The sequence below is a fragment of the Felis catus genome, chromosome A1, assembly GCF_018350175.1.
Source record: "Felis catus isolate Fca126 chromosome A1, F.catus_Fca126_mat1.0, whole genome shotgun sequence".
Taxonomy (NCBI): domain Eukaryota; kingdom Metazoa; phylum Chordata; class Mammalia; order Carnivora; family Felidae; genus Felis; species Felis catus.
Window position 1 is genome coordinate 97,442,232 of NC_058368.1, and position 24,723 is coordinate 97,466,954.

The window sequence follows — 24,723 nt, forward strand, 5'->3', positions numbered from 1 at the left end:
TCATGATCTCCCGTTTGTGAGTTCGAACCCTGCATCAGGCTCTATGCTGTTAGCATGCAGCCTGTTTGGAATTCTGTCTCCCCTCTCTGTCTCTACCCTACTCATGCTTGCTTGTGCACGCACTCTCTCTCTCCCTCTCAAAATAAATAAGTAAACTTAAATTTTTTTTAATTAAAAAAAATTAAAAATCTTTAAAATCTATTTCCATAAACTAGACTTTAATCATCTCCTACTAAGCATACTGCTGCTTTCTCCCAGATCTAAGGAAGGATTCTAGTGAATTAGATAAAAATAAATTTTTGTCTGTTTAGTATAAAGAGATCCCAATTCTCTGTAATTTGGGTGGTAGTTTAAGGATTAACAGTCATCTCCCTTTGTACCCAATCCATCCCTGACTCTTCAACATTAAGTTGGTAGTTGTGTTATAAACCAAGTTTCGGGCCTTCAGTTTCCTTGACACCCTATACATCTTAAATTTATGTCTCTTCAAGTTGTTCTTTACGTTAAAAAGCAAAATCTATGGTTTACTCCTTGAATTCTGTTTTTAACATTTTCCAATTTGTACTTGATAGGAAGGTAACAGACCTTAATGGTAGATGGTATATATAGACTAAAAAAAAATCTCTAAATTTCAGTATTGCTAGAGGGAGGGACATGAGATCTTCCTGTTGCAGGCCCCCTTGAAGAATGGTTTTATTCCTCCTGGTACTTTATGCCTTTTGTGAAGACATCCTGTGTTTGTAATTCCTCCCTTTGCATGTTTGCAGATAACTAACTGTTCTTGTTTTGAAAGATTACAAGAAATGAAATCCTGTTTTCCAAATCAAGTCTGACAGGTTTCAAATTGAAATGAAATTGAATGCCTGCCCTCATGAATTCTAGATTTTAAAATATGCCCTTAGTAATACAATTTGTCTAAGTATTAGATACACTTTTACTACTTAAACTGGCATCAAATATTTTGACTTCCCTCTTAGTATGAGAACTTCTGGAAGGCAGTGACCACGTCTGTCTTGCTGTCAAAGCACTTTATTTGTACTTTCATTATATCATTAACCAGTATTGCTTTGTGTGTGTCTCCCATGGTTTCCTTATAACCATCTAGAACAGTGATTAAAATAGTGGTGACTCCTATTAGTAGAGTCATTACTTGGATTTGATTTCCAGCCTAGTTCCTTACAGCTCTTTGTATATCCATGAGCAAGTTCTTTTATACTCTCTAAATTCCTTTTTTTCTCATCTGTAAAATAGAGCTAAAGTGTTACCTATTCATAGTGTACTATGTTCAGTGTTTATGTAAAACCCTCAAAAATGACAGTTATTATAAAATTCAAGTCATGCTTATTCTAATGCTTGGCACATAAATACTGGTTGAATTGATGAATAAGACATACAGAAGACATTGGGATATAATTAAAATGCTGTATTTTAAAATAGCTTTAATAATTTATATTTGAGTCCAAATAAAATATTTCTATTAAGGGGCGCCTGGGTGGCGCAGTCGGTTAAGCGTCCGACTTCAGGCAGGTCACGATCTCGCGGTCCGTGAGTTCGAGCCCCGCGTCGGGCTCTGGGCTGATGGCTCAGAGCCTGGAGCCTGTTTCCGATTCTGTGTCTCCCTCTCTCTCTGCCCCTCCCCCGTTCATGCTCTGTCTCTCTCTGTCCCAAAAATAAATAAACGTTGAAAAAAAAAATTAGAAAAAAATATTTCTATTAAAGTTCCTTTAGGGACATTTTGGTGGCTCAGTCGTTAAGGGTTCAACTCTTGATTTGGGCTCAGGTCATGATCTCACTGTGGTGAGGTTTACTTTGGGCTCTGTGCTGACCGTGCTTAGCCTGCTTGGGATCCTCCCTCTCTTAATGCTCCTCCCTGACTTGTGCACAGGCTTTCTCTCTCAAAATAAATGAATAAACTTAAAAAAGTTTCTTGAAATTTTTCTCAGTTATTTGTTACGTGTTTTACCCTCAATATCAGGTGAACAACGGGGAAAAATTTCCTGTACACTAAGCAAAAATTCTTTATTTTTTCTTTATTTGACTGAATTCTTCCATTACTCTTTTTTTCCTTGTTAATTTCCTACTGCTTTTAGAGTGAAAATATGTGAGCAACCTGGTCCTGATCTGTTGAAAACTTTTGTTTTTAGAATAAAAACTATTTTGTTTATAAAGGACAAATGATAAGTTAAAAAGAGTCACAGTTAATTGGAATCTAGATTTTCTAGTATTTCTGTGAATACTGATGACATATATGCTTTAATATACAATAGATTGTTTTTTTCTTTTCATAGCTTATCTATAGTTAGTGTTGAAACTGTGTTTCAAGTGAAATGGAAAGGGAGGTAATTTATAAGGGACAGATTGTGTTAATATTTAGGACTTCCTGTCTCTAGTTTGAAATTTAAACATCTTTGCTTTAGAAGAGAAAGCAAACATGTTAGAGCTCCAGGCTCTCTTTTGTGTTAGACAACCCAGTGTTCACAGCTAAGGGGACCCAGATTAGAAGTCAAAAGACTGACTGCAGCTCTCTGGGTGTTGGTAGAGAAATGGAGGCTGAATTAGCATTCTCCTGCCAACACTTTCTGTCATAGTAAGCATCCTTTAGCTTTTTGTTTTGTTCTTCTAGGGAAATCTTTATAGGTGGGAGGATAGAAAGGGGTTTTTTGTTTGTTTTTGGAAGGGGCTTGTGGGTCTTTGTAAGTGGAGAGAATACGAGAGGAAAACTTGATATTATTCATATCTGGAAAAAGATTTTTGTGGTTCTCATATGCCATCATGTGGAACTAAATTGGACTTCTTTTTAAAAACTGGCCCTCTTTAAATATTATATTTTAAATAGTATTAATGCTGTTAAGATATTGAAGCAGTACTAATTTTTAACATACGGTTAAAAATGAGAAAAAATGTTAATTACAACAAACCAAACTCAAGTCATTTAACCAGGAAATATACCAGAAAGAAATTCTTTGGAATATATACCTGGCATGGTTGGTTAAAATGAATCAGTGAAAACAAAAAATCAAATTGTTTTCCAAATTCAGATACTGGCTGTTACAGTCTTGGATAATTTTCGAATTTAGAATATTTGAGAAGGTTCTCTGCCAAAATTTAAAGTTAAAAATGATGATTCTATGCTTGATGGCACATATATGAACTCAGTTCTTCCTGTGCATCTTGTTTAAAGTTAGTAAACCTATTATTTATGTATTATCGAAAAGAATTTTCATTTGTTAATTAAAATTTTTTTTTCAATGTTTATTTATTTTTGGGACAGAGAGAGACAGAGCATGAACGGGGGAGGGGCAGAGAGAGAGGGAGACACAGAATCGGAAACAGGCTCCAGGCTCTGAGCCATCAGCCCAGAGCCCGACGCGGGGCTCGAACTCAAGGACCGCGAGATCGTGACCTGGCTGAAGTCGGACGCTTAACCGACTGCGCCACCCAGGCGCCCCTCATTTGTTAATTTAATTATCATTGGATAGTAATAGATTTTTCTGATTACAGATCTCTTGATAGAAGCAGCTCATGTATCAGTTGTAATATATGCATATTAATTTTGAAGACCAAATTGTATTACAGTTTAGTTGATAAATCAGTGCTGTTCTTATTGTTTTGATAACCTTACACAATATAGTCAGGGCACCTTCAAATGGGTTTTGAGAATAATTTATTTTAGCCAAATCTTTCAAACTACTTCTAAATTTTTGTTTAGGAATACTATGTATTGTATTACTACTTTGGTTTTTATTTAAACCAGGTTGATTGATTATTTTAAGAATTTAGTGGTACGTGCTTAGCCCACTTTAAACCTGCTTTCCCTGATTTTGGTGGGGGAGGGAGCCTGGTGTAATTCCATGCTTATTACCTCACCATGTTGTATATACTCTAGAGATTGAATTAATTTTATTTTTTAAATTTTTATTCAAATTCATTTGAATAGTCCATTAGAACTATCCATAAGAAGATATGTCTATTCTAAGTGATTTTTGGATGATACCTTGTTTGGGTTACCTGTACATATTCATCTCTTTTTTTCCCCAGCTTTATTGGGATATAATTGACATACATCATCATGTAAGTTTAAGGTATACAGTGTGATGATTTGATACAAGTATATATCGTGAAATGTTTATCACAGTAACGCTAGTTAATATGTCCCTTACATAATGACCATTTTGTTGTTGTTACGGTGAGAACATTAAAGCTTTATTCTCACAGCAACTTTCAAGGACATAATACTATATTGTTAACTCTAGTCACCATGCTGTACATTAGATCCCTGGAACTTATTTATCTAACAGCTGAAAGTTGGTACCCTTTGACCAGCATCTCCCATCTCCCTCAACCCTCAGACCCTGGCAACCACCTTTCTAGTCTCTGTTTTTATTAGTATAATGTTTTTAGATTCCGTGTATGGAATACATGTATATCACATTTGTCTTTCTCTGTTTGATTTATTTCACTTAATATTATGCTGTCAAGGTTGTCACAAATGTCAGGATTTTCTTTTATTTTAATGGCTGAACACTATTCCATTGTGTATATATATCATATACACATTTTCTCTAACCATTCATCCATGTTGGACACTTAGGTTGTTGCCACATCTTGGCTATTGTGAATAATGCTGCAGTAAATATGGGAGTGTAGGTATTTCATTGAGATAGTCATTTCATCATCTTTGGATATATACCCAGAAGTTACTTTGCTAAGTCACATGGTACTTCTATTTTTAACTTTTTTAGGAAACTTCATACTGTTTTCCATAGTGTCTATATTAGTTTACATTCCCAACAAGAGTGCACAAGAATTTTCTTTGGTCTGCATCTTCACCAACACTTGGTGTCTCTTGTCTTTTTGATGATAGCCGTTCTAATAGGTGTGAAGCACTATCTCATTGTGGTTTTGCTGTATATTTTCCTCATGATTAGTGATGAAAAACTTTTTTTCATGTACCTATTAGCCACTTCAATGTCTTTTTTTGAAAAATGTCTATTCAAGTTTTCTACCCAGTTTTTAATCAGACTGTTTTCTTACTGATTTATATGAGTTCTTTATATGTTTTGGATATTAACTCCTTATCAGAGATGGTTTGCAAAATTTTCTCCCATTCTGTAGGTTGCTTTTTCATTTTGTGAACGGTTTCTTTTGCTGTGCAGAAGCTTTTTAGTTTGATGTAGTCCCCCCCCCCCCCACCTTATTTATTATTTCTTTTGCTGCTTGTGCTGTTGGTGTCATATCAAAAAAGTCATCACTAAGACCAATGTCAAGGAGTTTTTCCTCTATGTTTTCCTTTAGGAATTTTATGGTTTCAGGTCTTACATTCAAGTCTGTGATCCATTTTGAGTTGATTTTTGTGTATAAGGTTACAGTTTTATTCTTTTGCATGTGCATGTGCAGTTTCTCATTACCATTTTTTGAAAAGACTATTTCCATTATGCATTCTTGGTGCCTTTGTTGAAGATTAGTTGGCTAATTAGTTGGCCTTTTGTCTATGTGCCTGTCTTTATGCCAGCATCATACTGTTTTGATTACTATAGCTTTGTAATATAGTCTGAAATCAGGAAGTGTGATGGCTCGGGCTTAGTTCTTGCTCAAGATTGCTTTGGCTATTTGGGGTATTTTGTGGCTTCATATGAATTTTGGGATTTTTTTTTTTCCTGTGAACAATGCCGTTGGTATTTTGATAGGGATTGCACTGAATCTGTAGATTGCTTTGAGTACTATGGACATTTTAACAATAGTCTTCCATTCTAAGCACACAAAATATTTTTCCTTTTTTGTGTGTGTCATCTTCAGTTTCTTTAATCAGTGTTTTACAGTTTTCAGTGTATCTTTCACCTTTTTAAAATTTATTGTTAAGTATTTTACTCTTTTTGATGCTATTGTCAGTTTTCTTAATTTCCTTTTTAAATAGGTCATTGTTAATATATAGAAACACAACTGATTTTTTGTGTATTGATTTTGTATCCTACAGCTTTGCTGAATTCATTTACTACTTCTAATGTTGTTTTTTTCTTTTGGTAGTGCCTTTAGAAATTTCAATATATGATATCTTGTTAAGTATAAACAGAGTCATTTTGATGTGTTTCTTCCTGATTTGGATGCTTTTTATTGTTTTTTTTCACACCTAATTGCTCTGGCAAGGACTTTTAGTACTGTTTTTAATGTGAGTGGTGAGAGTAGGCATCCTTGCCTTTTTCCTAATCTTAGAGAATTATAAAAAAGCTTGCCTCAGCTTGTCACCATTGAATGTGGTGTTTATATTGTAGGCTTGTCATGTATGGCCTTTATTGAACTGTCCTTGAATCCCACTTGATTATGGTATATAATCTTTTTAATGTGCTGTTAAAATTGGTTTGCAAGTATTTTGTTTAGGATTTTTACATTTGTGTTAATCAATTATATTGGTGTGTAATTTTCCTGTAGTGCCCTTGTCTAGACTTTTTTCCCACGCTTTTGTTTATTTTGTTTATTTTTATTTATTTATTTATTTTGTTTATTTATTTATTATTTATTTATTTTGTTTATTTATTTATTTTGTTTGTTTATTTTGTTTATTTTGAGACAGAGTGAGTGTGTGCCTTTGAGCTGGGGAGGAACAGTGAGAGAGGGAGACATAGAATCCCAAGCAGGCATTATGCTGTCAGTGCAAAGCCCATTGTGGGGCTTGAAATCACAAACCATGAGATCATCACCTGATCCCAAACCAAGAGAGAGATGCTTAACTGACTGAGCCACCCAGGCTTCCCACCTTGTCTAGAGTTCTAACGGCAGAATGCTGGCCCTACACAATGAGTTTGTAAATGTTTAGTTTTTTGGAAGAGCTTGACAAGGATTGGCATTAATTGTCAAGTGTTTGGTAGAATTCACTAGTGAAGTAATCTGATCCTGGACTTTTAGTTGTTGGAAGGTTTTCATAATTGATTCAATTGGTGTATAATGTTTTCTCAGTTTTAATTTCTTTTTTATTTTTTTAATTTTTTTTTCAACATTTATTTATTTTTGGGACAGAGAGAGACAGAGCATGAACGGGAGAGGGGCAGAGAGAGAGGGAGACACAGAATCAGAAACAGGCTCCAGGCTCCGAGCCATCAGCCCAGAGCCTGACGCGGGGCTCGAACTCACGGGCCGTGAGATCGTGACCTGGCTGAAGTCGGACGCTTAACCGACTGCGCCACCCAGGCGCCCCTCTCAGTTTTAATTTCTAAAAGAGAAAGTATTGATAGTGATAATGTACAAACTAAAGCCCTTGAGGAGAGAAAAGGGAGGATGGTTAACGTCAATATTTTCTTTTTTTTTTTAATGTTTATTTTTGAGAGAGACAGAGCCTGAGCGGGGAGGGGCAGAGAGAGAGGGAGACACAGAAACCGAAGCAGGCTCCAGGCTCTGAGCTGTCAGCACAGAGCTGGACACAGGGCTTGAACTCATGAACGACGACACCATGACCTGAGCTGAAGTTGGATGCTTAACCAGCTGAGCCACCCAGGTGCCCCTCAGTATTTTCTTAAGAGGTCAAAGAATTCCTGAGACCAGGGAGTTTGAGAACAATTGCTTTCTAGTATTCCATTATATGATTATACTACAGTTTATTTATATGTTCTGTTGTTGATGGATGCTTGAGTTGGTTCTACCTCAGAGTGTTTATGAATAGCTTTGAATGTTCTTATTCATGTATTTTAGTGTAATATGGACACTTTCTATTGCGTATAAACTTAGGAGTAGAATTGCTGGATTATTGATTAGGCATGTGTTTAGTTTTCCAAAGTAGTTGTACCATTTTTTTTATTTTTTAAAAATGTTTATTTATTTATTTTGAGCACCAGGGAAGGGCAAGAGAGAGGGAGAGAGAAAATCCCAAGCAGGGTCTGCACTGATGGCACAGGAGGTCAGTCTCGACCCGTGAGATCATGACCTCAGCCGAAATCAAGAATTGGACACTCGACCCACTGACTGAGCCATGAAAGCATCTTGAGTTGTACCATTTTAATTTATATTCGTATCAACAGTTATGGGAGTGCTGGTTGCTTCACAATCCAAATAAGACGTTTTTAATTATGGGAAGAAATTAGAGAAAAATTATTAAATTCAATGCCATTGTTTGTTTATAAGACATCGTGTGGCAGCCTAACACAGCAGGTAAGAGCATGTCCTTTCCCAGTAGTTGTAACTTGGTTTCAGTCTCAGTTGTGCCTCCTACTGGCTCTAACACTCAAGGCAATTACTCAGTCTGTCTAAGCTTGAATTTGCTTATGAGTAAAATGGGGTGATTATAGTGAGTACTTCACAGTATTTGTTGTAGGGATTAAATCTGTTGACAGTGAAAACCACTTGAATTGGCCTTGCAGTATAGTGCCAGAGAAAAAAATAGGCCCAAAACACTATAGAAAGTGAAAAAATAAAAGAAAGCACAAAAAAGTCACAGCATTTTTTGTTTTAAATTTTTGAAAATAATTAAGTTTTAGATGTTTTCATCACTACATGGAAAGTAACTATTTAGAAATAACTTCATACCTAGAAAAAGTAATGAAATAAAAATAATACAAGGAGCACCCATATTCTCTTTACTTAGATTTGACTATTGGTAGTATTTGATTCCCATTTTCTTTATCATTTGTGCTCCTTGGATATGTGTATTCCTACATAATTTTTTGTCCTGAACCCTTTGAAATAAGTTACATATGTCATAATTTTTTACAATCAAATACTTTAGTTTGATTTCATGGTAAGACGAGTATTCTGTTATATAATAACAGTAATCTATTTCATAAATGTATATTGATAAACTTTTAGCTAATGTATTAGCTGTATTCCAGTTCTGTTAGTTGATATGACAGTGTTCTATACAGGATTTATCTTTTCTAGTACAAGATTCGGACCATGGGATTACATTTAATTACCATGTCTCTTTAGCATCATTTCTTTTTTTTTTAATTCATTTTGACATTGACATTTGAAGAGTAGAGTACGTTCTTCCCACTTTTAAAAAACAAACCTTTACTCATTTTGCATTTTCTGATGTTTCTTCTTGATTATAGTGAGGTTATGCATTCTTGGCCAAAATTCTGCATAGATGATGTTGTGTTCTTCTCTAGGTGTATGTGATATCTATCATTAGTGATGTTAATTTTGATGACTCTTGAAGGTGTTGCCCAGTTTCTCCCCCATACAACAAATTTCTTTTTTTTTTTTTCCTTCCTCTTGCACCTAATAAGCAATGTGTGAGAGAGTTTTAAGACCGTGCAAATATCCTAGGTTGAGTCCCTATTCCTAGGTTGAATATCCGCTGATGATGATTCTTGCCTGGTCCTTTTTTTTTTTTTTTTTTTAAAGCACCTTCTTTCTGGTGTAAGAGGGTATTCTTTGCCCTCATTGTAGCTACCCTGCCCCAGTGATGTAATTAGCTATTTCTTCAAGGAGCCCTGGTTTCTTTTAGTAGAGAATGCTATTAGAGACCAAGATCAAGGTGCTAGGTGATCTCATTGCTACTGGGATGTTTATGCTTCTTGTCCTTTTCAGTGGACAGTACCAGCACATGATACAAATGTATATGCATATGGCATGCACATACATACACATGTACAAATATATTTACATATGTGCAGGGAAATATGTATATTTTGGAAAGCATAATTTTTATACCAATATTTCCAATTCCAGTACAACCTTACTTGACTCTGTTGCATCTTTCCTTATTTTATATCTTTGTTCTTCCTTATATCATGAGATCCTCGGCTAATTTGCTCAGTTCTGTAATACATTTAAAGTAGTTTCAGAATTGCATTGTCCGTACCACTACAGTTACAAAACAACCTACAAAAAGCATTCAAGATTTGTTCATACTTCTCCCCACCCTGCCTGTGAGATAATAGAAGATAACATATATTGGTCTGTCTCCCTTGTTTCTGGCACAGAGCTCCTGAAACTCTTCTAAATTCCTAAGTGATAAAAACATTATGAGCATCACTTGTTCTAATATTTGTGTTTTTTTTAACAGTTTTTTAATATTTTTTTAATGTGTATTTAATTTTGAGAGAGATTGTGTGTCCAGGTGCTGCGTGCTGCATGGGGTTGGGGAGTGAGGGGGAGGGGAGAGAGAGAATCCCAAGCAGGCTCCTCCATGTCAGCACAGAGCCTGACACAGGGCTTGATCTCATGAACCGTAAGATCATGACCTGAGCTGAAATCAAGAGTTGGATGCTTCAGGAACTGAGCCACCCAACATGCCCAATTTTTTTTTTAAGTAGTCTCTTTACCCAATGTGGGGTTCAAACTTACAATTCTGAGATCAAGAGTCACATGCTCTATTGACTGAGCCAGGCAGGCACCCCCTAATACTTACTTGGTTCTTTACGCTGGGACTTACCACAGCTCCTGAAACCCTTATAAATTCCTAAGTTATAAGGGAACCAGGAGCATCTTTTGTTGTAATGAGGCAACTCTAGGTAGGGTCCCGGATGGCTTCTGGGATGGTCAGCAGAAAGATTAAGCCAGATTTAGAAGCTTGTAATTTTCAGCCCCACCTTCTATTCTCCAGAGACTAGAGAGGGATTAGAAATGGAGTTAATAATTGACATGCCTGTGCAAGGAATCTTCTGTGAAATCCCAACAGTATGGCACTCGGGGAGCTTCCCGGTTGGTGAAGATATCCATGTACCAGGAGGGTGATGCTCCCCTAGCTCCATGGGGACAGAAGCTCCTGTACTTGGAACCTCCTCCCAGATCCTGCTGTATACATTTCTTTATCTAAGTTGTTCTTCTGTATCCCTTAACATATCTTTTAATAAATTGGTAAATGTAAGTAAGTATTGCCCTAAGTTTTGTTTTAGCACATATCAAATCCAAGGGGAAGGAGGTCATGGGAACTTCTGATATGTAACCAAATTGGACAGAAGTTATGGGTAACCTGGGGACCCACCACTTGAGATTAGCTTGTGAAGTATAGGACAGTCTCAGTTAAGACTGAGCCCTTAACCTATGGGATCAGACACTATCCCCAGGTACGTAGTGTCAGAATTGAGTTAAATTGTCAGAGACCCAGTTTATGTCACAGAATTATTTCTTGTGGTTAAAAGACCCCACATCTGTTGTCAAAAGTGTTGAGAATGTGGTAGTTGTGTGTGAGTAAAGGAGAAACACAGGAGGTGGTCTAGTGTTTTCCTTTTCACTGTCCAAGACTGATAATACACAATCATACTCTGTGTTCATAAGTTACTCAGGTCCTTTGTGCCTTCTTTATTTGAAATGCAGTTAATTCCTTTGTTTCACTACCTGTCCCCTACTCTGATTGATTTAAGTTTTGAATATGTATTATGTTAACATGCTTTCAAAAGTCATTTTTTCCTGTATCTCTTCCACTTCATCCTCACCACCTTTGTTGGTAATCAGCTTTATTACTGTCTAGTTTTATCCATCCTGTGTTTCTTACTGTAATAAGCAGATCCATGTGTGTTTTCTTATTTTCCTTGTTCCTTGCCCGAATAACACATCGTACTTTGCTTTTTTTCACTTAAAAATGTCCCCAAGAAATCACTGCATTTCAGTTCATAGATAGCTTCCTTATTATTTTTACAGCTGTATTATACTCCATTGTGGGTATGTGCAATATTTATTTAACTAGTCTCCTATGCACAGCAGACTTTTTTTTTTTTTTAATTTTTTTTTTCAACTTTTATTTATTTTTGGGACAGAGAGAGACAGAGCATGAACGGGGGAGGGGCAGAGAGAGAAGGAGACACAGAATCGGAAACAGGGCTCTGAGCCATCAGCCCAGAGCCTGACGTGGGGCTCGAACCCACGGACCGCAAGATCGTGACCTGGCTGAAGTCGGACGCTTAACCGACTGCGCCACCCAGGCGCCCCACAGCAGACTTTTTAAGGAGAGACATTTACAGATTCTTGAAAATGATTGAGAAACGGAACATAATGCAAATAAGGTTTGAGTCTTTAATGCATTCTATATTTAGTTATGCAGATAAACTGAAAAATAAGTTCTGTAGTCAAGAATACTAGAAAATCTTAATTATAAGCACCAAGCATAGTAGTCGACTAGTGAAGACTGCAGATGATTATAATCTTTTTTTTCTCATATAGTAGTTTATTGCCATGCATTAGTTATAACTCTAAGAGAAGAAAGTGGGGACTGAAAGATATTCCAGATAAGATCAGTCATTTTCAATTGATTCGAAGTTTACCAAAACTAGAGAGAGAAAGCTTTTGTATGTTCTACTGTCACTAAAGGAAAGTCAAATGACAGGCAATAATAGTGTAATACAGGAGCAGCAAAAGGACAAGGGTAATTCAGAACTGGGTTAATCTTTGAATGATCAAGGGTTAATTGTATTAAAAATTGGCATTTTCCTATCTAGAGTTCTAAGTGTTTATTTCTGGGATAACTATGCATTTCTCAACTCTGCAGATGTTTAATACTTACATTAAACAGTAATTTTGTAACCAACTCAAAATGGATAAAAGATCTGATTGTGAGACAGGAAACCATCAAAACCCTAGAGGAGAAAGCAGGAAAAAAACCTCTGACCTCAGCTGCAGCAATTTCTTACTTACACATCTCCAAAGGCAAGGGAATTAAAAGCAAAAATGAACTATTGGGACCTCGTGAAGATAAAAATCTTCTGCACTGCAAAGGAAACAATCAACAAAACTAAAAGGCAACCAACGGATTGGGAAAAAATATTTGCAAATGATATATTGGACAAAGGGCTAGTATCCAAAATCTATAAAGAACTTACCAAACTCCACACCTGAAAAACAAATAATCCAGTGAAGAAATGAACAGAAGACATGAATAGACATTTCTCTAAAGAAGACATCCGGATGGCCAACAGGCACATGAAAACATGCTCCACGTCACTCCTCATCAGGGAAATACAAATCAAAACCACCCAGACATCACCCCACGCCAGTCAAAGCGGCTAAAATGAACAAATCAGGAGACTATATAGATGCTGGCGAGCATGTGGAGAAATGGGAACCCTCTTGCACTGTTGGTGGGAATGCAGACTGGTGCAGCCCCTCTGGAAAACAGTGTGGAGGTTCCTCAAAAAAAAAATAGATCTTCCCTGTGACCCAGCAATAGCACTACTAGGGATTTACCCAAGGGATACAGGAGTGCTGATGCATAGGGGCACTTGTACCCCAATGTTGACAGCAGCACTTTCAACAATAGCCAAATTATGGAAAGAGCATAAATGTCCATCAACTGATGGGGGCGCCTGGGTGGCTTAGTCGGTTGAGCATCCGGCTTCGACTCAGGTCATAATCTCGCGGTTTGTGAGTTTGAGCCCCGCATCGGGCTCTGTGCTGACAGCTCAGAGCCTGGATCCTGCTTCGGATTCTGTGTGTGTCTCTCTCTGCCGCTACCCACTCACACTCTGTCTCTCTCTCCATCAAAAATAAATAAACATTAAAAAATTACAAAAAAATGTTCGTCAACTGATGAATGGTTACAGAAATTGTGGTTTATATACGCAATGGAGTACTACGTGGCAATGAGAAAGAGTGAAATATGGCCCTTTGTAGCAACATGGATGGAACTGGAGAATGTTATGCTAAGTGAAATAAGTCATACAGAGAAAGACAGACACCATATATTTTCACTCTTAATGTGGATCCTGAGAAACTTAACAGAAGACCATGGGGGAGGGGAAGGGGAAAAAAATAAAGGAAGGGAGCCAAAGCATAGGAGACTCTTAAAAACTGAGAACAAACTGAGGGTTGATGGGGGTGGGAGGGAGGGGAGGGTGGGTGATGGGTATTGAGGAGGGCACCTTTTGGGATGAGCACTGGGTGTTGTATGGAAACCAATTTGACAATAAACTTCATATATTGAAGAAAGAAAGAAAAGAAAAGAAAAGAAAAGAAAAGAAAGAAAGAAAGAAAGAAAGAAAGAAAGAAAGAAAGAAAGAAAGAAAGAAAGAAAGAAAGAAAGGAAGGAAGGAAGGAGGGAGGGAGGGAAGGAAGGAAGGAAGGAAGGAAACATACATGTTCATTCCAGTTAATGGAAACTAAAAAAATTTTGTTAACAAGTAGGGAAATCTAAATTGTAAACATTCAGAATTTGACACAATGTTTTGGGATACAGTGACAATCAGTACTTTATCAAAATTTAATAATGAGGGGAAAATCAGTTTCTAAAATATTAAGATATTTAGTGTGTTACAAATGAAATTTTTTCTTAAATTAGTTTTTGGAAATTTTTCTTGCTAATAGTCTTGTGACAAGTCTTGTGTTCCGATAGTGGATGTTTATATCGTTTTATAGACCATCATGAGATTTTTTTTGTTTGTTCACTGAGCCAAGATTTTCCCCTGTGTGATACTAGTGGAACCATACTTGATTGTCACTAATTTCTTCTAGGAAAATTCGGGCAAGCACAATAACTAGGGAAGTCCTAATGGTGCCAGGGAAATAGCGCTAGGTCAAGAATCAAAAGCGATCAGGATTCTGAAGCCATTCTGCACTTAGAAGTTATGTCAGCCTATTAAGGCCTCATTTTCTTATCTGTAATGTGAGCATATTTATTTGTATGTTCTCTCAAATTTCTTTTCAAATACTTTTTGCTGGCAGGTACAGAAACATTGTGGCTTTGATAGGAATTAAGGTCATGTGTATATTAAGTATAATATTTTTTACATTAAGTAAGGTAAATGTGCTGGTGCAAAAGTGATGAGAAAGTAAATAATTGCCAATACTGTGAACTTATTTTTGGATGGGAAACAGTTTGTGATAAATGTTTTATTGTTAGTGTTATACTTCATGCTGGCTTATATAGGTAAATTCTAGGAAGACAGCCACATACTTTGTAACAGGAGAAACTCCTGTGATTTAAGAAGTTAAAGAAAGGATGCAAAATCAGTTCTGGTTGGAAGAGTTGTGCTAATTGTAAAAATCGAAAAGAGTTATAAAATGCTTGCCAGCAAGCCTTGAACGATACCTTTTTATTTGTTTGGCTGTGGTGGCTGTTTTTTGACGTTAGATACTTCATTTATTCCATAGGTGTTTATAAAGAAATCCTGTTAGTTAGAATTGGAGGATAGAGCAGAGAATAAGATATGCTTGTATGCTCTCTTTTTGTCTTGAAACTTAACTTGCAGCAATTGAAGTGGATAATAAGCAAGATGCTTAAAAATTATGATAGGTGCTATGAAGAAGAATAAATAGTGGTGGGACGGAAAGTAATCAGAGACAGAGGGAACTGAGACCCGAATATTGAAAAAAAGCTAGCTAGACAAAGATCAGGCAGGAGAGAGGTGGATAAAACACACTGAGGTGGAAAAAGATTGGTATGCCCCTGGAACAGAAGGAAGGGCAATGTAGGGACGGGAGCCAAAAGAGGGAAGGAAACAGTAGCTTGAGATAGGTTTGGAGAGTTAGGATAATAATTTAGGGCATTGAACCATGGTAAGGAGTTGATTTATTCCATGTCCAATGGATAAACTATTGAAAGGGTGTTTAAGCAGGGCAAATTACTTGCTTTAATAAACATTTTTAAGAGATGACTCTTAGGGGAGCTCAGTTCACTCACTTGATAGAACATGCAACTGTTGATCTTGGAGTCATGAGTTTGAACCCCACGTTGGGTCTAGAGCCTACTTAAAAAAAAAAAAAAAAGATGACTGTGTGTGGAAAGGAATTAGAGGGAAGCAAGAATGGAAACAGTCTGACTATTAATAGTAGTATGGGGGGGGGGGTTCCTGAGTGGCTCAGTCATTTGAGCATCTGACTCTTGATTTCTGCTCAGGTCATGATCTCACGGTTCATGGGTTCGAATCCTGGGTGGGGTTCTGTGCTTACAACACAGATCCTATTTGAGATTCTCTGTCTCCTTCTCTGTCTCATGAGAGATTCTCTGTCTCCCTCTCTCACTCATGCATGAGTGTGCCCACTCTCAAATTAAATAAACTTAAAAAAAAATAGTAGTGCAAGAGGTAGATGATGATAGTTTAGACCAGAGCAGTACCATTCATTAGTGATGAAGGAAGTGAACATTTTGCAGACAGGACTGGCTGAATTTGCTGATGGGACTGAATATCAGAGGTAAAAGAAATATTCTTGAATTATACAGATTAAAAAAAAAAAAAGGATGTTTAAAATCACTCTGTTAAAACATAATATTAATGCCAGTATTGTACGTGATATATACTTTCTTCACAAGTTTATTCTTTTTATATTCTTTCTTTCTCTCTTTCTTTTTTTTTTTTTAGGCTTATGCATCTGGATGTGACATTGTTATACTGGGAAGTGATTTTGAAAGGTTGCAAATAATCCCAGGAGCTAAACATGGAAATATTCAAGTAGGATGTGTAGACTGCTCAATGCAACAAGGCAAGGTTTGTAATCTTATAATGTGAGATTTGTTTTGAATATGGTTTTTGTCAAGATAATCTCCAAAGTATGTATTTCCTATTGAATGTGAAGCTTGCTTTGTTTCAGGGACAATGTAGCTACAATTTTCTTTGACTCTCTAAGATGCATAGTAGAGAACAAAATTCTTGTTTCTCTCTGATGTGTCTTGGAGATTGTCAAGAATTCTGTTCTTACATAATTTCAAGTTATAGCATAATCTTTTCTGTGAACATTACCCATAGAACAGTTCTAAAGGTTACTTATTTAAAAATTGATTGGATTAAGGTAAAGGAATGACAATAAACCTTCAGTCTGTTTACACATAAACTACTGAGGAGAAATCATATGTTAGAGTCATTCTTCATTGTGCAGGTATCTCCTTGTAACTTCTGGATAAACTTTATACTAAAATGGAGATCAACTCTTCTAAAGTCCATAGTTTTTCATCAATTTATTCCAAGTCTGTAAGAAAAATGAAAAATTTTGTTTGGGCTTCTATTTGCATGTGAAAAGTAAAAAGTGACCTTGAAACAAGAAGAAGAAGAACAACAAAAGAAACAGGTTATGATTCTGTATCAGGTGAAATATGGTTCTACATAGTAGCAGAATTGGTAGAGTCCTAGCTAGTAGGCAGTAGTGTATAGCTTAATATAGCACCATGTAGGCATAGGTGGCCAAGCCTAGGTATACTTGTAACTAGACTGGGCTAAACTGTGCAAATTTATTTAATTTTTTTGCTAGATATTTAAAATGTTTATTTGCCTATATGATTCCACCAGAACATTTTGCGTGAGGAATCAAATGGACCCAATCTTTTTTTTTTGTTTTTTAATGTAAGCATTTCTGATGAACCTGCCTGTCTGAAAAGTTACCTCTTAGGACATAGTTTAGAGTTACTTATGGTAGAATAAGTTTTGGCTCTTGAAATCTTTACCTGTTTCTTTGACTGGTCTTCTTTGTTATTCCTAGGTCCCTTACCTTTGTAGTTACAAGTGTTTCTCACCTATCTTTCTTTTGTTCACAACTTTCATTCTTACTACATTACGAAAATGATCTTTATTATGGAATGTTGAAAATCCTTGAGACTTCCCCCCCTTCATGTTTGTTTGATCTCCAGCTTTGTAGTTCTATAATCTTCATTATTGTGTAAAAACTTGATTAAACCATCTGGACTCAGACCTAGTTAATGTTGGAAATCTCATTTTAATAACTTCACATATGATTTATATTTTCATGAGATCCTATATTACATGACAGTCCAGGTTAAACTGGTTATTTGGTTTTATAGTCATTTTCATAAAGGGTAAATTTCCTTTGTGTCACAGATCTTAGTACAATTAAAAGACTCCTTATGATATCAGGAAGAAAATTTGCAGGTTATGAAACTTGGAGATTTCTGTTTGCCTTTAAGAAGGAAATGCTGCTTAATACTGTAGACATCTAGTATTTTAGCATTACTGTTTTGTTTTCCTCTGTAGTACTAGCAGATTAATTTTCATGAGAATATTCATCTGCATTTATCTGACTCATTTGCTTAGAACATTCTTAGCTTCCCAGTACCTTGGGAAAGTTTAAATCGTTCACCTTGGCCTGAGGCCCTGTACAACCTGGATTGGATGTACCTTTTTGGATGTGTGTCCTTTATTCTGTTATAAGGGACACTCTGTTCCATCTGGGCTAGTAGTCATCTCCAAGCATACATTGTCTCTTCTAATGTTTATACTTGTGTTCATATTTGTGTTATACCCTGCTTCTACACTGAATATTCCTTTCTCTTTGAAACCCTACCCATACTTAAAAGCTCAAACTAAATACTTCCTTGCAGACTGACTGATTGCAGATGATTTCTGTATCCTGTGAACCTTGCAGAACACTTAAAAAGAGCCAATGAAAGTCTTTTTCCATTGGATATTACATCCTCATTACTTACTCCCCTCTTCTTTAGATTGATTATATGTTCTTATTTTTGTCTCTCATTCATTCTTTGTATCTATCAATCTCATTTCTGATACTTCAGTGTTCTTCATTTGTGGCTCACTCAAGCTATAACAGTAGCCACCTTATAAAATAGAGCCATTGGGGCGCCTGGGTGGCGCAGTCGGTTAAGCGTCCGACTTCAGCCAGGTCACTATGTCGCGGTCCGTGAGTTCAAGCCCCGTGTCAGGCTCTGGGCTGATGGCTCGGAGCCTGGAGCCTGTTTCTGTTTCTGTGTCTCCTTCTCTCTCTGCCCCTCCCCCGTTCATGCTCTGTCTCTCTCTGTCCCAAAAATAAATAAACGTTGAAAAAAAAATAAAATAGAGCCATTGACTAAAAGAGTAAATTATAAAGATACCAAATAAAATAGAGTATTGAAAAAATGCATTTCTTGGAGAGTTCACAAAGGAATAGATCTAAGTTTTATTTTTAAAAGGCTACATGCACATACAGTGACAGAATTTTGAACTTTAAAGAGATAACCTAGAAATTGAGTTTTAAGTCTGATTTCCACTTGACAAGGAATACATGAGTACATTTTTTTTTTCTATGAGGAAGGGAATTAATATTTACCATGCATCTTATAGGATAATTATATGCTAGATATTTTATAGCCGTTGTTTTAATCCTCCAACTAATTCCATTAGGAAGATAGTATTATGCATATTATAAATATAGATAAATAGATAGAGATACTAAGATGCAAAGAGATTAACTTGCTAGTTACCCAGTTGGTAAGTGACAGTACTAGAATTCTGATTTGGGTATGGTGGTCTCTTAAAACTGACATTTCAAGTATTGATGAATGAAATTGTGTTGGTGGGGGGCTTATTTTAAGTTATATTATTAATTTGTTTTGCTCTTTTGATTCATAAGTAAGTTAACATATCCATAAGTTTTCTTTATTTTTCTTTTTAAAAGATTGCAGCATCCTATGGAAATGTTATCTCTGTGTTTGAACCAGTTAACCTACCGAAGCAAAAGAAAAATTTGGTCAGTAATTTATCATTTTTCTTTTAGGAATTGAAATGTCTTGAGTATTCAAAGACTGTTTTTTAAGGGTGTAGAATCAGAGTGATCATCAAATAAATCAGTATAAATTATACCATAATTGTAGATACATGTTAAATGCCACTTCCATATTTAAAATATGTTTTAAATCTTGGATTGAAGTAGAATTAAACTAAATGGTGTTGATGAAGTGCCTGAAAATACTTTTTTTCTTCTGATGTTTTTCTTTTATAATAAATATTTCAAGAGTCAACAACTTCAAGTTTGGCACTTCATTTATCGCTAGTGGCAAACACCATTATGTAGGTGGGGTGACTGTTTTGTTTTTGGTTTTTATTATCTACCTTTATATAGTTTCTCTGCTGTTTCTTGTGTATTTTGTTCTTAAAGTTACATGTTTTAATTGCAGAGTCTTAACATATCTCCAGGGCTTATTTTTTTGCACTTACTATGTTCGTGTAATGTAACTGTTAACAGGTCAGTAAATGTTTTTCTTTATAGAGAAACTGTATTCAGAAATAGTTCTGAAAGCTGGTTAAAACAATATTTCATAAGTACAAAGGTTATGTAGTAAATTTCTTGGGTGCTTGAATGCCCTAGATACAATAGACCACCTTATTTTACCCATTTCCACTGAAGATTAAACTGGTGATTTAAGTCCTATGAAAGAGGATCACCAAAGTATGGTCTTAAGAGCACTGCTTGCGTGCTTTCTCTGCTGCTTTCTAGCCATTTGATCCTAAGCAAGTCAGTCTTACGAGGCTCTTTGATCAATTCTGAAATTGGCTAATAGCGATTCATTCTTTGTGGGAATATTGTAATGATGACATGTCAGAAACTGTGCAGAAGTATGTTAAATGTAAAGAATTGAGGTGTTTTAATAATAGACATACCTTTATATATCTTTGAGTATTTTTCATTTCATTTTCACTTAGCTCCTTAGTATCTTACAAATTCCCTCTGACTTAGTATGACAGCTGTTATTTCTTTTTTATAAGTAAGACAACAGAGGCCCAAAGAAAATAAGTTAGTTAACCAGTGAAACAGCTGCTGAGCCACAGAACTAAGTAAAACTAGCTGTATTGATTCCTACGTGTGGACTTTCTTTTCTGTACCTTGTGTTAATGAAAAATATTTTCTTTAGGTTAACTGATACTCACTTTAAAACTTCCCGGGAGGAGAATCCACAGTTCTCCCCTGATTTATATTTGTGTTGTGTTACCAAATGAATCCAATATTAGAAGCCCTAATAACCTGTGAATTAGTAATTGAAAGTAGTAAAAATAAAAGGGATTGCTCTGCTCGGGATGATATATTTCAAGTAATGTTCCATAAATATTTATTGAATGAAATAACTGACTTTGAAAAAATCAGTTATGTTAAAATACCTTTATCAGTAAGGGTAGAATCAGGAATTTTAGTTTTTGCCCATTTTCTCATGTACTGGTTATAATTGTTTAATATATTGTTAAAAAGTCAGTAAGAAGAAGTTAGTTTATTGGTAGGCAACCCTGACTGCAGAAAGGGTAAAAAACAACAACAACAACAAAAACAAACAAACAAAAAACCTTGATGTGTAAGGGAAAAACTGGATCAAATAGAAAAATGGACTTTGGAAGGTACATAGAATCTGTAATTCCTGGGTATAGTCTAAGAGAATCTGTAGATCCTCATAAAAAAGATACTATTTCCTTTTCTTTGTGCATTCTGGAATATTCTTTTAAGGTGGTGGTTCTTCATGGGAAGACAACTTCAGAATCACTAGCTGGTCCATGTATCCATCCTGCCCTCGGGATTTCTAAATCTGTAGGTGTGGCGTTGTGCCTAGGCACTTCTGTGTCTGGTTCTAGAGAGGGTTCTGACGTGCACTATGATCAAAAGCCATTCCTGCAAGGCAGTGTTTCATAAAAGCATATTCTGCAGACCACCTGTATCAGAATCACCTGCGGCATTGATTTAAAGTACAGATTCCTCATTTTGGATTTTTTGAGCCCAAACCTTTGGATGTGCATCTCAGAAATCTGAATTTTAAGTAAACATCTCAGGTTATTGTACTAAAGTATGAAAACCACTACATTAAAAGATTATTTGTGGGTCTCAATCTTTTTGAGGTTAGTGAAATCAACTTAGTAGGCCATAGCCTGAATTTAAAAGAAAATGAGGTAAAATAGAAGATGTTACCGTGCATCACATGTAGTAAGGGGGTAAACTTAGATTGCATTTATGTCTGTTTGTGTTTTGGGCCCTATTGCAACATACATTTCTTAGTGACCTACAGGTAAAAAAGTTTGAAAAGTATTGCTTTCAGAAATGATAATGTCATAAATTATGTAATATAATGGAAGTGTTTCATTTCTTACTCTGAATTTTCATACATACCTTATGATCTCAGGTGAGGATGAAACATTAAAAGAGAAGGAAGCCTCAGATAGCACAGACACAGACAAATTTAAAGTTAAACCTTTGTAACTATTATAATAATACGATAAACATTGTAATTTTAGAAGTCTGAAGTTAAAGAGAATGTTCTCCAGTGTGGCATATAGTTACTGGTTGTTTATGCTGAAGACAAACTTTTTTGGACCTCCATGAATGGGTATTCATTCTCTCACTCTTCTCTTCCATTGCATATTTCTTATTCTTGACTGAATTGAACATTTTCTTCTCCTTCAAAATGACTGCATGGTCGATTGTACCTCAAAGAAAATGACTTCATGTGTTACTATGAATAATAAGTGATAATAATAAATGAATGTATATATTTGACAGAAAAACGCTGCCCATAATAGTTGGCTAAATGACTTCTTTTTTAATTTTAGGAATTATATAGTCAATGGCAGAAAAGTGGCCAATTTTTTCTGGAATCAATAGCACACAACATAACTTGGGATCCTGCAGGTAAGAACACAAGCAGGATTAACTGAAATGAAATAACAGTATCACTTGTTTGGGCTGTTTCCTTTATTACTTTCATGTATTTCAGTTCTGCTCTGTGTGAGATTGTGTGGAGTAAAAAATAAGTAAAACATTGTGTTCTTTTAGAGCTTATACTGAAATAAACACAAATACTGTAATAGTGTCTACTTATGGTAGGAATACCTGTTGATTTGGGAAGGAGACATTAATCCTGTCTGGAGAATCAAAGTTTGATTGAAGAGGAGCTTTTTGACCGGTCAGGAGGTAGATTTTTAGCTTTGAGAGTGGGGATAGATGAGAAGAGACAAAAAGAAGGGAATTCTAAGAAGAGGTCATGTGTGTATGTATCCCTTACCTACTTCTGCATTTAAAAAAAAAAAAAAAAAAAAATCCCAAAGCAGTTTTTATCAGTCCATTGCCCAGAAAAAGAAAGCATTAGATACATTCTGTTAATAGGACTTTGAAGCTGGAGTGAGTCTGGTGATAAGGAGATGAGATTGCAACATATTGTGGAAGGTCTTTAAAGTCATGCGAAGGTATTTGAATTTCTTTTTGACTGTCCAAAAAACTGTTACAGGTTTTTGAAGTGCCTCAAGACAAGCTAAGATTTATGGTTTTACCAGATTTATCTGGTAGCAGTAAGTTAGAAGGGTCAGAGTCTGGAGGAAGAGGGGGATAAATATATTTATAGTTACCTTTGCAAAGTATGGATTCACAGTAGTCTGAATGAGGAATAAGAATTTATTTCACTGTCTTTAATGTAATTGGTGCTTAATTAATGTTGAATGACTAATGCAAGGAATATATAGATCTGAAATGCACTGGTGGTAGAATTGATATTACTTGGCAGTTGGATTTTAGATTCTTTTGAGAATATCTGTGCCCAGAAGACCAGTGATATGTAGGAGTTACAGATAGTGGAACATACATTTTGTTTGGACATGTGGAATTTGACATGCTTGCATATCACGTAGCAATATCCAAAAGATAGACGTTTCTAGAATATAAGAAAGAAGTTCTTTTTGAAACAGAACTAAAAAATCATCAGTTTAGAGATAAGATAGTTTACATTTTAATATAGTAGTTGAAATGGCTGAGAAAAAATGTTTATTAGAAAACTTTGGAAATTAGGAGATAAGAGATTATCTTTGAGATACTTTTTTAAAATCATTGTTTTAAAATGTTTTTTCTTAGAAGGTTAGAGGATTGATGCTTACTAGCTGGTAATCTATGTGTATATGTTATACATACAGTGGAGAGAGATCAGACCTGGGTTCAAATTTGACATTTCATTTAGTACAGCATTTGGCGTATAACTCGGTTGCTACTATAGTGAGACTTATGTCCCAGTTAATGCCTGTTGTTCTCATATGATAATAGTGTCACCTTCTACTCTAACAAAAGTTCCTATTTGAATGATACACTATATGGTTACTCTCTTATAGCCCTACAGTCTATTATAATTATTTGTTTACATGGTTTAAATTTTTGGTTAGATAGAGCTGAGACTATTTTATTTAGTATGTTTTTATCTTTAGGGGCCCATCATATATTAGGTTTTCAATAAATGTTCACATATTTGACTGTAAGTTTTGTTATCATGAAAAAAAGTACTTAACAGATGAAGAATGGTTAACTCACTTAGAAATTAAGGTAATAACCTATTTCACAAGGTAGTTTTTTAATGATAAGGTATAGCAGTGTATCTGAAAGTACTTGGTGTATAAGAGCCCTCTAAAAATATTGTTAGCAGGTAAACTAGCTACTTGAGGTGTCAGACTACTAACTTCAACAAAAACATTTAACAATTGAGTGATTTTTAAAAAAAAAATTTTTTAACGTTTTTATTTATTATTGACAGATAAAGAGCGTGAGCAGGGGAGGGGTGTAGAGAGAGGGGAGACACAGAATCTGAGGTAGGCTCCAGGCTTTGAGCTGTCAGCACAGAGCTCAACGCGAGGCTTGAACTCACCAACTGTGAGATCATGACGTGAGCCAAAGTTGGTCACTTAACCAACTGAGCCACCCAGGTGCCCCTTGAGTGATATTTCTTTAGTAATAACATTAATAGTTGCTTGGATATTCTGTACCATTGGTTTATCAATACTAATGCTTCAGAGGATAGTATTAATATTAAATTGCTCTAAAATCAGCATTAGAGAGTAGTATTAAAAGATAATTACTTGGGGCACCTGGGTGGCTCAGTCGGTTCAACTCTTGATTTTGGCTCAGGTCATGATGGGGGCTGGGCAGTCATGAGATGGGGCTCCATGTTGAGTGTGGAGCCTGCTTAAGATTCTCTCTCTCTCTCTCTCTCTCTCTCTCTCTCTCCCTCTCTCTCTTCCTCTCTTCCTCTCTTCCTCTCTTCCTCTTCCTGACCCTCTCGCCTGCTCTCTCTCTGTCTCTCTGAAAAATAAAGGAAAATAAAAGACAGTTACTTATTTTCCTAGCATACCTAAT

At 35.8% G+C, this 24,723-nt stretch overlaps 1 protein-coding gene across 7 annotated transcripts in view; it reads left to right on the forward strand.

Annotated features, from left to right (window-relative positions):
• The window catches only part of DMXL1 (Dmx like 1), a 135,511-nt gene that overhangs the window by 2,731 nt on the left and 108,057 nt on the right, over nucleotides 1–24,723 (forward strand). For all 7 annotated transcript variants that reach the window (XM_019831227.3, XM_019831235.3, XM_019831232.3 and 4 more), the window contains exons 2-4: nucleotides 16,221–16,346; nucleotides 19,258–19,329; nucleotides 22,167–22,245. In XM_019831227.3, the coding sequence (XP_019686786.1) occupies nucleotides 16,221–16,346; nucleotides 19,258–19,329; nucleotides 22,167–22,245 (277 nt within the window). The remainder of the gene's footprint in view (nucleotides 1–16,220; nucleotides 16,347–19,257; nucleotides 19,330–22,166; nucleotides 22,246–24,723) is intronic.